Source organism: Sander vitreus, chromosome 5 (genome assembly GCF_031162955.1).
Source record: "Sander vitreus isolate 19-12246 chromosome 5, sanVit1, whole genome shotgun sequence".
NCBI lineage: Eukaryota > Metazoa > Chordata > Actinopteri > Perciformes > Percidae > Sander > Sander vitreus.
In genome coordinates, this window is record NC_135859.1 from 230,136 (window position 1) to 245,392 (window position 15,257).

General features: G+C 43.5%; 1 protein-coding gene across 3 annotated transcripts in view; it reads right to left on the bottom strand.

Annotated features, from left to right (window-relative positions):
* Positions 1–15,257, bottom strand: part of tncb (tenascin Cb) — a 51,036-nt gene that overhangs the window by 20,843 nt on the left and 14,936 nt on the right. For all 3 annotated transcript variants that reach the window (XM_078249915.1, XM_078249916.1, XM_078249914.1), the window contains 7 exons: positions 14,712–14,975; positions 14,513–14,628; positions 13,830–13,983; positions 8,723–8,992; positions 7,022–7,207; positions 4,850–4,939; positions 4,078–4,341 (listed from right to left, as the gene is read on the bottom strand). In XM_078249915.1, coding sequence (XP_078106041.1) covers positions 4,078–4,341; positions 4,850–4,939; positions 7,022–7,207; positions 8,723–8,992; positions 13,830–13,983; positions 14,513–14,628; positions 14,712–14,975 — 1,344 coding nt within the window. The remainder of the gene's footprint in view (positions 1–4,077; positions 4,342–4,849; positions 4,940–7,021; positions 7,208–8,722; positions 8,993–13,829; positions 13,984–14,512; positions 14,629–14,711; positions 14,976–15,257) is intronic.

Sequence of the window (15,257 nt, forward strand, 5' to 3'; positions counted from 1 at the left end):
AAAATGTGATCCTTCTCCATTTGATTGAGCTGTGGCTTGACACCACCAAGGCTCATTTCAGAGTTTTGAGTAAAACAACCCTTTAAGCCCAACTTCACATGCAGATGAAGATATTTGTCATGACTATATCAAATGTTCTCCTGAGATATCGCATTCTCATGCTGATATCTGCCATTTGATACACACTCATTAATATCATATTACAGCACTACATGTGTGTTTGTCTTCTCTAACCCAGGTGAAGTTGCTGCTGCACAGATCACGTCAGGGCATGCAGGACAATGATCTGGCTTTTTACATGCTCTAATTTCTCTGTTTTTCTCCGCAGAGAATCAGCTGTCAATGCACTATCATCTTATAAAGTAAGACATCCCAACATAATTCCAAAAATGATGGCAATAGATGTATAAATTGACCGACACTGGTGATCAAACATACAACATATCAAAGATATAATAGCAGTTTGAGTACAACAGCAGGTTTGTGCAATTTCTTCATTGGCACAAATATGGGCACTGGATGTTAGGACTGCTGAAGCCGTTATCATGTCCACGTCTGTTGTTCCCAGAGCACAGCTCTTCAGTCAGCTGATTGGCTTGGTATTGATTCTCAGCAGGTCACTTAACAGCTCTTCTTTCTGTGATTGGCAGGCACAACCCAAACCCCTCCCCTCTCCTTCACTCCCTCCTGTAAAGCAAATATGATCAGTGTTTGTGCTACGTGTCTGGAGACGATAAAGGCTGCAGATCGGCCGGGCTGTGGATTAGAGGGCTGCTGATTTTGGAGACAATGTTTTAACAGGAGTCCCAGCATGTGGCCTTTTATCTGACAGAGCCACAGTTCATCGTGGTCAAATAGCACGAACCAGAGGGGAGCGGGGCTCACGCCAACAATTATCACATGAATGAACATTGTGCGGGCTGCACATATGTCCACACACACACACACACACACACACACACACACACACACACACACACACACACACACACACACGCACGCACGCACCCACACACACACACACACACACACACACACACACACAGGTCTGTATTCTGTTGTTCTTGGCAGCGTGCAATCCAAAAATTGCAAAAAAAAGAGTTATTCTGAAGCTCACCAACTTTTCCCTCATGCCATATCGATTTTTGCCCGTGGCCATGCATTTAATGTGCACTTGTTGCATAACTGGAAGATTTACTTGTGAAATGTTTGGCTTGGAGGTAGCCTGACCGCAGCACGAGAAATATGCCACAATCCCCTCATTTTTCTTTTCTTGTTTTGGTTTAAAAAAAACATGGAAAAAAGAAAAATAATCCCACATGCTATATGGGGGGGGGACTTACATTGAGACACTAACAATGAATTCAATTCATCGCCTCAGTTTGGCTGTGGTAATGAAGGACAAAAAATGCACCTATGGTTATTCTCTAAGCTCATGGAAACAGAAGAGCCTCTGTCTGTCTGTGGATACTAAATATCTCAGCCGAGCTACTTCTACAGTCAAAGGCTCTGCTTGGTTTTCAGAGGTCAGCTCAGCCAAAGGATACTAACATGCTCCCTTTCTTCCTCGTGGTGTTTGGCTATGCAGATCATTTAGTTTTTATCTGCCCAGATTTTGAGATATTTTGACATGACTGTCAGGAGTTGTGGAAGAGGCTTGGCCGAGATAAGCGACTCCAGGGTACAGGAGTGATGTTGTCTGGGTGCAGGTTCTAACCATGTCTTGGAGGAAGGAAAGACCAGTTCCTTTCACTGCTCTTAAGACAGAGAGAGGCAGAATTCCATACTAGCTCAAACATCACATACGTTTGATTTTTGATAGCTGTATAAAGTTGATACGACACGTTAGTCAACAGATCCAACAGACAGGAAGCAGCATGAATTAATTTGGAGTTTCTGAAAAGCTGAAAAACATTGAGTCCAATATTCATTCTCCTGCTAGCTCTGTGCTGGTCTACCAGCTGGCTCTTTAGCTGTCGTCTGACTGTGTGCTGTTTGGTGCTGGACAGGTAGAGAACATTAGGTTTATCATCGCTTATTGCTGAAAAAACTAGCTGCTGTGGCTGGAAACAAGACTGAGCAGTGAGACTGAAACAAAACAGTAAAGGTGTGGGCTGTAGAACTGAAACAATTTAGCTAACAGGTATTAAAATAGAGCTGGGAGGGGAACTGATCATTCTCAATGGGTTCGTTACTCTGAGTGACCCTGCCCATATACATAGTCATTTGTCCCATATAGTGTAGTAAAGACATTAGTGCAGCCAGAGGTTCCTCTGGTAAATCCAACGGCCTGCTCTGAGATGCCCCAATCACAACCATTTATCTAAAATGGGGCATGTTTGAGCGAAGACCTTATAGAAGAGCTGATGAGGCGTTTTCGAAAACAACCAAAGATGGCCACGGCTGATGAAACCGCTAACCGGTCAGTATTGAGCAAACTGGGCGGAACAATCAGCTGCACTTCAAGCTTCTCTGGACCAGAAAGACGTGTTTGTCGTACTTCTGACAGGATTTGGCAAAGGGTTAATTTACCAACTGATGCCAGCTCATCTCTGCAGCTGTACTGCTGTTAACATTTGTCCACCCACCGAGTCCTTCCCCCCTAATGTGCTGTGATTAGCTGGTACTACTGTGCTGTGATTGGCGGACCTGGTCAATGGTCGCTCAGCGCAGGGCATGAAATTAACACCCGACCACCCGCCAAATGCGGGTGAATTTTGCAATTGGCGGGTTGTCAATCTACCTGCCACATTGGCAGGTAGCCAATGAGAATTGAGTGATTCAGACGCATAACTATCGGTAAGCAGGGCACGCGGTTGCTTACGGGCCCGGACCAATCAGGGGCCCCCATCACTGGAAGACATTGATTGACAGCCGGGTTCCCTTATCGCATTTTCATTACTCACGACAATCCCAGCAGTCCCACGTGCAGCCACTGACCAAGCGGGAGTGAGAACGGGTTGATCATTTCCTAGTTTCTGTTATGAAGACGAGACGTGTGTGACTCCAACATCTCACATTTACCAAGAAAACGTACAGCGAAAGACCGTGCAAAGCATTTCAGACCATCCTGCCAACCTGTAAACGTTTTAACATCAATGTACGCTGGAACGTTTATTCACTCTGAAGTCAGCGGCTGCTGTTTCAATCCTGTCGGCTCTCTGCAGCGGGCGGAGCTGCTTAGTTCCCCCCGCAACTCACACACACACACACACACACACACACACACACACACACAAACAAACAAACAAACACAAACACACACGGTGGATGCAGGAAAACCGGAGATGAGATGTACAGGATGACCTAAATTGAGGACAGCTACGCTCGGTATTGTAAGTGCAATGATAAGTTAAAGTCCAATAAGTACTTTATCAAACAGTATGAAATGCTAATAATGTAAAGATCAACAAGCCACTGACAGTGACAGATATGTTCATATTTCATTCATTCAATAAATTATTATTTTTTGTCTTAAATCCACCAGCAGTTTTCATATTATAACAACATTTGCAGCATCCTGAGCCTTTTTGGTAAGGTTCCTAGAAAATCTCATTAATAGTAATAATTATTATTCTCCCCAAAACAAGTTTCCTTTTTATTTTTAAAGAACTATACAAAAAAAATTGAAACTTTTTTTGCAACTTTCACTGTCTATGTGAATCCCTAAGCAGGATTATCAAGGCTGGCCCCCCTACTACAGCACGCAATGTCCACGAGTGGGCTACCATGAATAGGACAGGATAGGATCATAGACACACAGCGATTCCTGTTTTTCACCTGAGGTGCATGAGAAAATATGTGTTTTTTAGTTGGGATTAATCAACTCTTTAAATTGTGCACAAAAGTAGCTATTGTTAGAAATGGTGTCTGGGTAATGATACAGAGTAAAGTATCTGAAATGTCAGCATATTCACGTTGGAATAACTGCCAAAGATCAACCTCCAGACATCTGGGTCAGAAAAACCTCCCCTGTCTCCCACTGATTCCTCCCACATATGTCAGACACTGTAAGGTCAACCACTAGTACTGAGTCAGGAGTCAGAAGTCAGGAGGTGTGTTTCTGGCAGTGCTGACCTGTTGGTGCTGAGATGGTGCTGGGTGCACTGGTCCTGCGGCCCCTCTCAGCGATGATGCTGATGGTGTACAGCATGCCAGGTGTGAGGCCCCTAAGAATGTAGGACTCCGAGCTGCCTGGGACCACCTCCTCAGCTCGGTGGCCGTCAGCAGACACATAAACCAGTCTGAAGGAGTCCAGTTTGGCCAGCGGGCGTTTCCACTCCAGCATCATGGTGGTCTCCGTCACTTCTGCAACACGCAGGTCTTTGGGAGCATCCAGGGCTGGTCAGGGAGGCAGAGGACAGGTTGTCAAGGAAGGGTTAAGATTTGATACTATAGAGCAATGGGTCTAGGACCAAACTTGACATTATGTTTAGATGAGTCTAATGAAGTACATTGCTGCGATGATTTGATGTGTGACTGTATTTTCTGGCACAATGTGCATTATTGCAGTTAGAAAGATGCAAATTTGCCCAAGGTGGCGCAAACTAACAACAAAAACAACAAAGATGTGTCCGCCCCAGTTTAGAATTATTCAGCTTGAGCAAAAAATGAGTGTGAGTTTTATGAGCTTTATGAATTTACTTCGTAACCTGATAAACACAACCACAGACAGCTAACGTGTGCACAGCTACAGTACACAATCAACACAAACGGTTGAGAGAATGATATACTGTCTGAACAGACATGAGCATACAATAAACTGAAGGAAAATGAAATAATAATTAGCATTAGCATATAATATTGAAAGATAAGAGAAAAAAGCAGAAACGAAGTGAAAGCATGTTACCAGTGACTGCGTTGGTGGTCGTCGGCAGACTCTCCCGCTCATCTGTCACTGCCGTCACACCCATCCCATACTCGGTGCCCGGTCTCAGGCCTGCACAACAGGGCAAAGTCAAAGCACTGGGATCCACAAATTAAAAGCAATGTCATGTTTTGTTTGTACAAATCCACTGAGGTGTCACCAAATGAACGATTGGGGAGGCTCTGTAGTCAAGTGGCCAGCTGTTTTGGCTAATGGCTCCAGTGCTTATGGCAAACACAAAACGCTTTCATGTGGCTTGGTTGAACAATAGATTGCAGCCTAATTGCATTTCACGGTAAGCCTGTGCTCACATCAGTGTTGTATTTGCATTGATGGATCTATAGGGCCCTTGTCGCGGAGCAGAAACACTACTTGCTATGATACAGCGGGCTCTGGAGGCCCTTTGGTCCCTACAATTAAGCCCCCTCTCGGCCTGATCGCCTCTTATTCCTTTATTAACTCCCACAGAGGTCATCGCACACAGTCTTGCAGCATGAAATTACACCTAATGACCAGGAAACTCATTACCAATAAAATCACGAGCGTGAAGGCAATTACAGATAATAACTGTGTGAAAGAAGTGAGAGGCTAAGGTGTGTGTGGAGCGGAGTGGGACGTCGGCTGAATGGACACAGTGCTTTATTTCCATGGGATGGGCCTCCCAAGGACAAAGAATTGGGCCAGACAAAGACACTATTAGCCCCTTTTTGGAAGCTTTTTTTGTTTCTCATGGTGTCTAATCCTGCCAGGCTGCAGCACACAGTGCAGAAACAAACACATCCGCCTCAAAGCATGGCTTTCTACTGTCAGCGGTGCAGACAGATGAAAATGCACCCGCTTCTCTTGTTTGAGCAAGATCTCACAGTGAAACAAGCAGCAGTGTTATTCCATTTACAGTCTGAATGCCAAACCCCCCTGGGTGCGTTTCTAATAAAGTGAGCCTTTTGTATGCAGGCAAACATTTCACCACACAAAACAACGGTAACCCATTATTGAAATGAGCAGGCTAAATATAACACTGACCAATAAACAGGGAGCACCACAAACACTTGTTTAGGAACATAAACAAATCATTTCTTTCCCACTGAGGCTTTTCAGCTGGGTCATTTAGAGGCAAAGTGGTAATGGGCTAGCAGCAGACACAGGAATGAGAACAGTGAACATATGCTGTCAAAGCGCAGGACTTTTTACTGTAGCTGCCATCAGAAATATCATAAACAAATCAAACTCCAAATCAACCCCTGAACTCTGAAACATGTCTGCCCACTGCCACTGCTTCTGTGTGTCTCGTGCTAATGAAATGTGATGAGATCATATCAAATGTCGTCTGAATAGAGGTTCAGTTCTTTAGTCTGCATTATAGACATTAGCATCGCCACAACCTGGCAACCCAGCAGTTGTTGACATCAGGAGCTCCTCTGGGTTTACTGTTCTGCCCAAAGACACTTCAACTGAAAAACTGAGCTTATATGAAGACTAAAGTGGAAACGGACGTGAGGAATCAGCAGGAACAAATGGAAAGACTGTGGGATCCTGACACTAAGCTAACGATATGGCCAACGTTTGGCAGCAAGCATTTTGTTACCAAGTCAAATATCAAAATTTTTAGGCTAACTATATGTCTGTAAGTTAGGCTGACACACGTAGCGTCGGACACATTTGAGTCGGTTGGTGGTGAATATCAGCACACAGCAGCTTTTAGGCGTTTTTCTGTTGTTTGCTAGCAGACGGAATAAAGAAGAGGAAACCTTCACACAATACAAGTCAACGGAGAGAGGAGAGATGTTTCCCCCTCCGGTGGGGGTAGGACTTAAACGTGCTCTGTCTCTATACAGTATACACTCAGCAACCACTTTATTAGGTACACCTGTACAATCTGGTGTACAACACCATAGATCTCTCTTCAATGACATGTTTACTGAGCTGAAAGTTAAAGGAGCTGTTGTACATTATATTCTACTACTACCCTGTTTTCATACATAAGGGGGACAAAATATTAGAAACACCTCCCAATATAACGCAGTCCAGTGCAACACCATCACTAACTACAATCTCAATGCTAAATCTCCTTGACAGGGTTAACAAAAACAGGCACCATAGATGTAAGTGTGTGTGCGTGCGTGTGCGTGCGTGTGCGTGTCTGGGCTCCAGTACCGGTGATCTTGGCCCGGGTGGTGTCCTTGGGTCCCGGGGGGAAGAGCAGCTCTCCGTGCTCCACCCCTGACAGAGGTCCATACTTGATGCGGTAGTTGTCCACCGGAGCCTGGCTGTTCTTCCACTCCAGAGTGATGCTCTCGTCAGTCAGCTCCACTGTCTGCAGGTCTCTGGGGGCGTCCAGGTCTTCAACACAGAAAGGGACTTTAGAATGATGTAACCAAAAAAATATATATATATATTTCCTATTGTTGCCCACACCTTCAACAGTTCCCTTTAAAGTGCTCATATTATGCTCATTTTCATGTTCATAATTGTACTTAGAGGTTGTACCAGAATAGGTTTATGTGTTATTATTTTCAGAAAACACCACATTTTTGTTGTACTGCACATTGCTGCAGCTCCTCTTTTCACCCTGTGTGTTGAGCTCTCTGTTTTAGCTACAGAGTGAGACATCTCACTTCTGTTCCATCTTTGTTGGGAGTCTCACATGTGCAGTACCTAGGTAAGGACTACTAGCCAGTCAGAAGCAGAGTATGAGGGCGTGCCCTGACAGTAGCTAGGTAAGGACTACTAGCCAGTCAGAAGCAGAGTATGAGGGCGTGCCCTGACAGTACCTAGGTAAGGACTACTAGCCAGTCAGAAGCAGAGTATGAGGGCGTGCCACGCTAGCAGCTAGGCGAGCATTAAAACGTGTGTTACAAAGTGACGCACGTTTGTCTCTGAAGTAAAGGCTGCAATACTACTACAATAGAGCTACAATAGAGCTGTTTGGAGCCGTTTGTGAACAGTGTTTTCTGTTGGAGATGGTAAGTCCCTTTGGGCTGGACTTTGGGCTTTTTCACTTTATAAACCTATAATGTGCACAAAAAAGATATATAACACAATAAAGGAAAGGGGAAAAGCCAAAACGCATAACATGAACTTTAAGGCTCTGACACACCAACCCGACGGTCGGCAGAAAAGGCCGTCGGACTGATCAGTCTCCCTGAGTTGGTCCAAAAAGTGCCTCGGAACACACGCGGAGGCGATGCTGACTTGAGCGTACGTTTTGCACGTGCGCGATACGTAATACGTCTCCATAATAGCAGGCAGTGCTGTATTGTCTCCCAAAAAATGAAAACCGTAAATGAGGGAACATCTCTCTAGACCTCGTAAACACAGAGCACGCTGTCGTCAGTCATTGTTTTCATCAGAGAGTGGTGATAGTAGTCAAGAAGGATCGTTGTTGTCATTACTCGCTGAATGGAAGAACATACCATGGCTAGTAATAAGAAGATACTGGTGTTGTCAGCTCGTGCACTGATTCGCTAGTCAAGGGCTACACTCCACCAATCAGATTGGTCATTGAGTCCGACTGCCCACTGGCCGATTCAACATGTCAAATAGGCAAAAATGAACACCGAACACACCGAACAGACTTGAGTCACCGACCGCGCAAGACTGTCTGACGGCCAATAATTGGGTTGGTGTGTCAGGGCCTTTAAAAGCCAAAACATTGGGGGGTCGTCCTCATTAAGCTATACTTGGGAGGACATTTTGCCCTCTAGACACACACCCCAGCAGGATATCCTCCTTCGTAAACATTCCGCCATTAGTGTGTGTGTGTGTGGTCCAACCCCCCCAGTGAACAGCTGAAGGTAGCAGGTTCAGGAATCCATTTTGGTCTGAAAACACATAACAGTGTTATTTCAGGCTCACCTGTGAGGAAAGACTCATAGACGGGAGCGCTGGTCCGTTCTCCCCTGCGAGCCGACAGTGACACCTCGTACTGGGTGTCGGGGGTGAGGCCCCCCAGGTGGTACTGGGTGTCAGTGGAGGACAGCTCCACCAGCTTGCGATCAGCGGGGTTGGAGCTGGGCCCGTAGGAGACGCTGACCCCATCCACCTCTGCCACGGGTTGGAACCAGGTCACCAGCGCTGTGGTGTCTGTCACGTCACGCACATCCACCTGGCTGGGGGCATCGATCACTAGAGGGGGGGTACACAGATGATAAAATATTGTATATATTGAATCTTACATACATACATACATAATGCACAACAACATCTCTTTTCATTTGCTGTTTTCTTTTACTGTTACATAAAGCACTCTGAACTGCTTCTGTATAATATGGTGCCATACACATACATCTGAATCCAACTGAATTTTGTCTCCCACAGCGCATCAGGAAGAGATCTTTAAAGGGACCTTTACTGTGGGAAGGTCTGAGGTCCTGAGACGGGGAGCTTTGTATTTACACCCGTGTGTCCTGTTAAGGGAAATCTTCCACATCACACCAGGATCATCACCAGGATCGAATGACTAGTTGGTTTTTTCTTTGTTTAATCATATTTCATTAACACTCAGCCCACATTTACATGAACTTCATTGTAATATTACATTGTTAAAAAGAAAGAGAAAGGGAATACACATGTAAGTATCACCATTAAGTCCTGCTTAAATACACACAGGATGGTGTAAGACAGGGTTTACACAGTGCACGTCATTGACGAGCAGATAAAAAAAAAACATTTTCCTACAGAACTCATACCATTTATATGACTCGTACACTATGTTGCACAATATTGAAGCTACATTGAAGTTACACCAAGTGAAGCCGACCTAATGGCAGTATGTGGCTGCAGGGTCGTTAACAAAGCTCTACGTTACTAAAAAGAAGCAGAATCCTTTGAATGCTCTCTTCATGTAATGTCCCAGATGATGTCTTCTAAATATGCATTGTTCCTTATTGGCAGTATTCAAACACAAATCGACCAATGTGTCATTACAATTCTATACAGAACTTTATTTATGGTTACATTTATGCCTGGATAAATATAAAGCCATACAATCCCAGAGGAACCCTCCTAATCCTGGAAGGGTGGCTGCTTTGGTCTAACTACACTCTCTACAGACTTTAGTTCTTTACCTGACTATGTCCCTGTTGATTTTAAATGCATCTTTAAAGTAATAAGCAGTCTGCTAACAGAATGTGAGGTCAGATTTAGCAGTAGTGTGTTTGCATACAAAGTCAATACAAAGCCTGACCATAGACCATGAAGCTACTGCAGGAAACACATGGATGGTTGCTGTGGGGACGACTGATATGTGCATGGATACAGTCATTTCAGCAATGCAGGTGCTGAAATGAGACGGCCCTCTTGCATTTATGAGGTTATTCAGCCTATTTACAGATCAAATCCCTGCACCATGAAGGGCGCCTTTTCAGCGGCGCTGAAATTGATTTGTCACACGTAAGCAACTTTAGGAAAGTCAACCTTCTGCGCAGGGCTGATAAAGTGAAGAATCTGCATTTGAGCTTAACACAGATTTGTCTTCTGAGGGCGCTGCGAGTGTGTCGTTCGGGTGTCACGATACCATTCTCCTGGGAGGCCGCCATCCCTCTGAGCCTGACTGCTTGACTGACTGGTGCCTCCCACTCATGGTGGTTTGGGTGGGAGGGGCAGGGGGAGGGGGAGGGGAAACCGGAGCAACTCGCTTCACACAATTAGCCCCTCAGCATGCAAATCCCACAGTACGCACCCGCAAGCTGGTGTAATGGGAGACATTAAGAGAGCCTGAGTGACACGGAGAACTCTGAACCTCATAATCCAAGTAGTGCTAACACGTGCACACACAAACACGTGTGTGTGCTCCAGTGCACGCATAAACAGTGGTTATCAGAAACACTCATCCCCTTTGACTTTTTCTTGCATTACGAGGTTTGTTCAAAATCCATCAATGTTGATGTGGAAAAAATGTCCAAATCCTTTTTCACAAACACACAATGGCATACATTTTACAGCACTTTATTGCTGCCACCATGACAAAAAATATTAGCTTTTTATGTTTTTATGTCAGAATCTCTGATATTTATTGATTTCCTTTCCACGTTATAAAAGATGATCACATTATTACAAGCGTTTTCATGACATTTTTATTTCTATTATGAAATGATTTGGTTTTTACACATTTCTTGTTCCCATCTCATTTCATCTTGCTATCAGAAAACACTATGGTGGACGAGAGACACCTCCATGGAGACATGCTGCCAATGGTTTGACATTTTGGGAAATACACTTTTTCTCTTTGTTGCTGAAAGTTAAATCAAACCACTCTCATATCTGTCGATTTGAAGACAGGAGGTGGTTAGCTTAGCTTAGCACAAAGACAGGAAACAGTGAAACAGCTAGCCTGGATTAAAACCCACAACCAGCACCTCGGAGGCTAAGCTAAGATGTTCATTTATAGTTCTTTATTTGTGCGTATAAAAACTAAAGAAATACACAATGACATAATAGGTGGGATGAAAACCCCTGAGGGCTTGTAAATGGAACCTATCTAACAATAATTAGTATGCTGCCAATTTATAATACAATTTTCAGGCATGTCTATGCTGGATACTGCATTATATGTTATGGATAATACTCTTCATTTAATTTTGCTTAGTGGCAAACTAATTTATACGTTTTTATGTTTTTGTTTTGTTTATTTCGTTTCTTCAATTATTCATCTTCCAGGTTTTATTTATTATTTATTGTTTTATTATTTCTGATTTAAATCCATATAGAGTGTAGAACAGTGTGTGCTACTTTGAAGAATAAGGGATCTGAACTATAGAGCAGGCATTATCAATGCACTTCCTTTTCTCTGGTTCCACTGTCGATCACACTGTAGAAAAAACACCTGAACGTGCTCTCGCTGTAATTTACCAGCCCAGCTCTTACTGCTGAGTGTACATGCAAAGCTTATGATAGGCCTCTAATGGCCTTTCCATACATACTTCTGTTTATCCTGGCACCGTGCAGACCATTTGCACACCATAAATAAGCAAAGAAGTGGCCTGACACACTACTAGATGGAGCTGTCATTTATTGCACTCAGTGCTGAATGTGGTAAACATTGCTGCGCCTGTTGAATCTGCTTTGTTGAAACAGAAGTCTCCCAGGGGTAACAGCCACTAAGACTTGCCTTTAAAGACAATATTAAATTCCCTGTTTTAACCCACCCCCAAGTCAACACCTACAAAAGCTAAATATAGCCTGGTGGTTGGTGGTTGATCTGGCAGGTGAAGTCACAAATGTACTCTAACCCTGTGTTCTCTTTTTATATTGATCCCCAGCTCTGAGTTCCTCAGACTGTTACAAGCCACTGAGCTTTATAGCCTCATGAAACAATGGAGATATCTCACAAATTGGCAATAGAACTGGAAATCCATATCAGTTTTTACTACCCCCCTAAATTGCAACAATAAAATTAAATCTAATGAGCTGATCACAAGGGGGTTGACATGTGGGGCTGTTTTTAATACTCTGTTGGGGGCTGCAAGATGGATTACCTAGATATAGAACCCAATGAACTTACGCAAGGTATGAAGGTGACAAGCTGTTTTCAGTGTTGGGGAGTAACGGAATACATGTACCGGCATTACGTATTCAGAATACAAATTATGAGTAACTGTTTTCCGTTACAGTTACTCATAATTAACCCCAGTTAAATAGTTGGAATTTAGAATACAGTTACATTGTTGAAACCACGGATTACATGACGATACTTCTCTGTTTCACGAATTTATTCACTCTCTGAATAATGCAATGTGGAAGTAATCCAAGTATTCAGAATACGTTACTCAGATTGAGTAACGTAACGGAATACGTTACAAAATACATTTTTGGGCATGTATTCTGTATTCTGTAACGGAATACGTTTTGAAAGTATCCTTCCCAACACTGCCTGTTTTTGTATTTTACTTTGACATCTCTAAGTGACAATTTATTCCACAATAACCTCTATTTCTGGAACATCAAAGCTCCGCAATCTGCAGCACTGGGTCAGAGTTTAGGCATATTTTCCTGCAAATGTGTTTTAAATACAATGGTTAGGATTAATACAACAAAATGAAGATTACAATTATTTGATGTAGCCTGTATCTTTAATTTTTAGTATTGGTATTCAATTTTTACTTGTCTTTATCAATCCACTCTATGAATGTTTCTGTGTTATAAGTGTCATGAAGGGCAAATGCATCAGCACTGATATATATATAATTCACAGTGTCCTGAAGATTTCCCCTACAAACTATGTCATATAACAGAACTAAACTCTCTACTGCATATTATGCCCCAAGGGACAGGAAGTCGTTTTTAACTTAATAAATATTATATTTTTTATGTTTTTAAGATGATAGCTGATGACATGTCTCTAAAGTTGTAATAATGTGGTTTCATTAGAGTATGATACATTTACTTACATATTTGACATATTTAAGTAAAGATACAGCCATGTGCATAAGTCTCATATTGGGTTCATTCATTAACGGTTTAAAGACATGTTTTATTTTTTACATTATCACATCTGGTCAGGCTTGCGTTGCGAACAGACTATAAAAATAATGGACGTAGCAGCAGCGACGTCAACCATTGGTTTGTGGTCATTTTGAAACCTCGAGTTTGCATTTTGGCCTTTGCCATCTTGTTTTTTTTGATACATCAATTTTTCGATATAAGCCAAGCACAAAAACTTGTTGCGATTTTTTCAACTTCTTGAATTTCCTTCGTTTCCCACTTTTTTACTGCATAAACTCAAAATAGAACAGGTGGATGGAAAAACACTAATATGGGAGTAAAGAATAGAAGAGAATAACATTCAGCCATGCAAATATACAGTAATGTATTTCTCATGTGATGCCAAGCTCCTTTTCATGAATGAAGGCCTGATAGTAGGTTAGAGAAGCCATTGCAAACCGAGTACCTCCTGCTGGAATGAAACCTTTCCAGTAAGTCTAAAACAAAGGACTGATAAGCCAGTGTGAATGTGTACACTCACTTGTGATGACGTTCTGGGAGGCAGGCGGTCCACGCTTGTTGTTCTTCACCACCTCCAGCTTGACCTCGTACTCCTGGCCGGGGCCCAGGCCCGACTGCTCAAAGGTGGTCTCTGGACGGCCGAGGGAGTTGAGAATCTCACCATCTTCCTCTTTCTGCCAGCACCAAAAAAAAAACACGTCATCAACCACTACAAAGACTAGTCCTGGCATAATGTGTGGAGTGGGAGGAACAAAAAAACAAATCATACATAATGGCACTCTGGGTGGCGTTTGGACTTAAGAGTTGACAGGGGACTCAGTTTAATAGAGTGTGGCTTTGAGCCAGTAGTTCTGCTTGGGAAAGTTTCTATGAGCACTCAAAAAAGGAAATAAGGCGTTACACAAAGTAACGTTGGCTCTGTGCTCTTTGGTCATCGGAGCTGTCAGGAAATACTAACAGTTTTAACTGCAGAGTTTTTGCATGCTGGCTCGGCTCCATATTCCACAGGATACCCATCATGATCCTCATGTATGCACTTTAGGCAATTACTGAATTTGAAGTCGGGGGTTTGCAGTGGTTCGTATATGGTTTCTACCAGAGGAAAATGTGCATAATGATAGAGGCTGTGGTACAGTAGGCTCTAGAGTTCAACCACCTCCTAGAATACAGAAGGTCCTTTAACATATTGGGTAGCAGACTCACTGTGTTTCTGAAGATGAGTTTCCAGCCATCGAAAGAAATGTCCAACGGGTCCCACTGCACCTCCACTGACGTCTCCCGCACGGACTTGAACTTAAGTCCCTCAGGCTCGGGCAGATCTGGGAGGCATAGAACAAAACTCTGACTACATTTCATCTAGATTTATACACTGCATTTTGTGCCACAGAGGAGATTGACATACGTGTAGCCACCCTAGCACTGACAGGAAGACTCCTCTTGTTGTTGAGCACAGCAAAGACGCTGATCAGGTACTCCACGCCAGGCTCAAGCTCCCGAATAGTGGTCGTCTTCTGGTCCCCAGGCACCCGCATGTCCATCTCCAGACCTCCAGGGGCCGTTGGCACATAGGTGATCAGGTACTCGGTCACACGCATCTCATTCTCCCAGGACACGTCCACTGTCTCTGGGGTGACCTCCACCACTGTCAGGTCCTTGGGAGGTGAGACTTTGGAGAGACACTGGAAATCACTGATCTGTACGGTTGTTAAATGTTTGGAACATGTCTGTCTGTCAATGTCTGTGTATAATTGCAAGCAGTGTGAATGTTTTGGAGTTATATGCTGCACTAAAATGCAGCGGCTAGGTTGCAACACAAAAAAGCGTGAACACATTACACCTGTCCTAGCCTCCTTGCACTGGCTTCCAGTCCAGTCTAGGATACAATTTAAAATACTAATACTAATACTTCACACCCTGGCCCCCAGCTACATAGCGGATATCATTCATC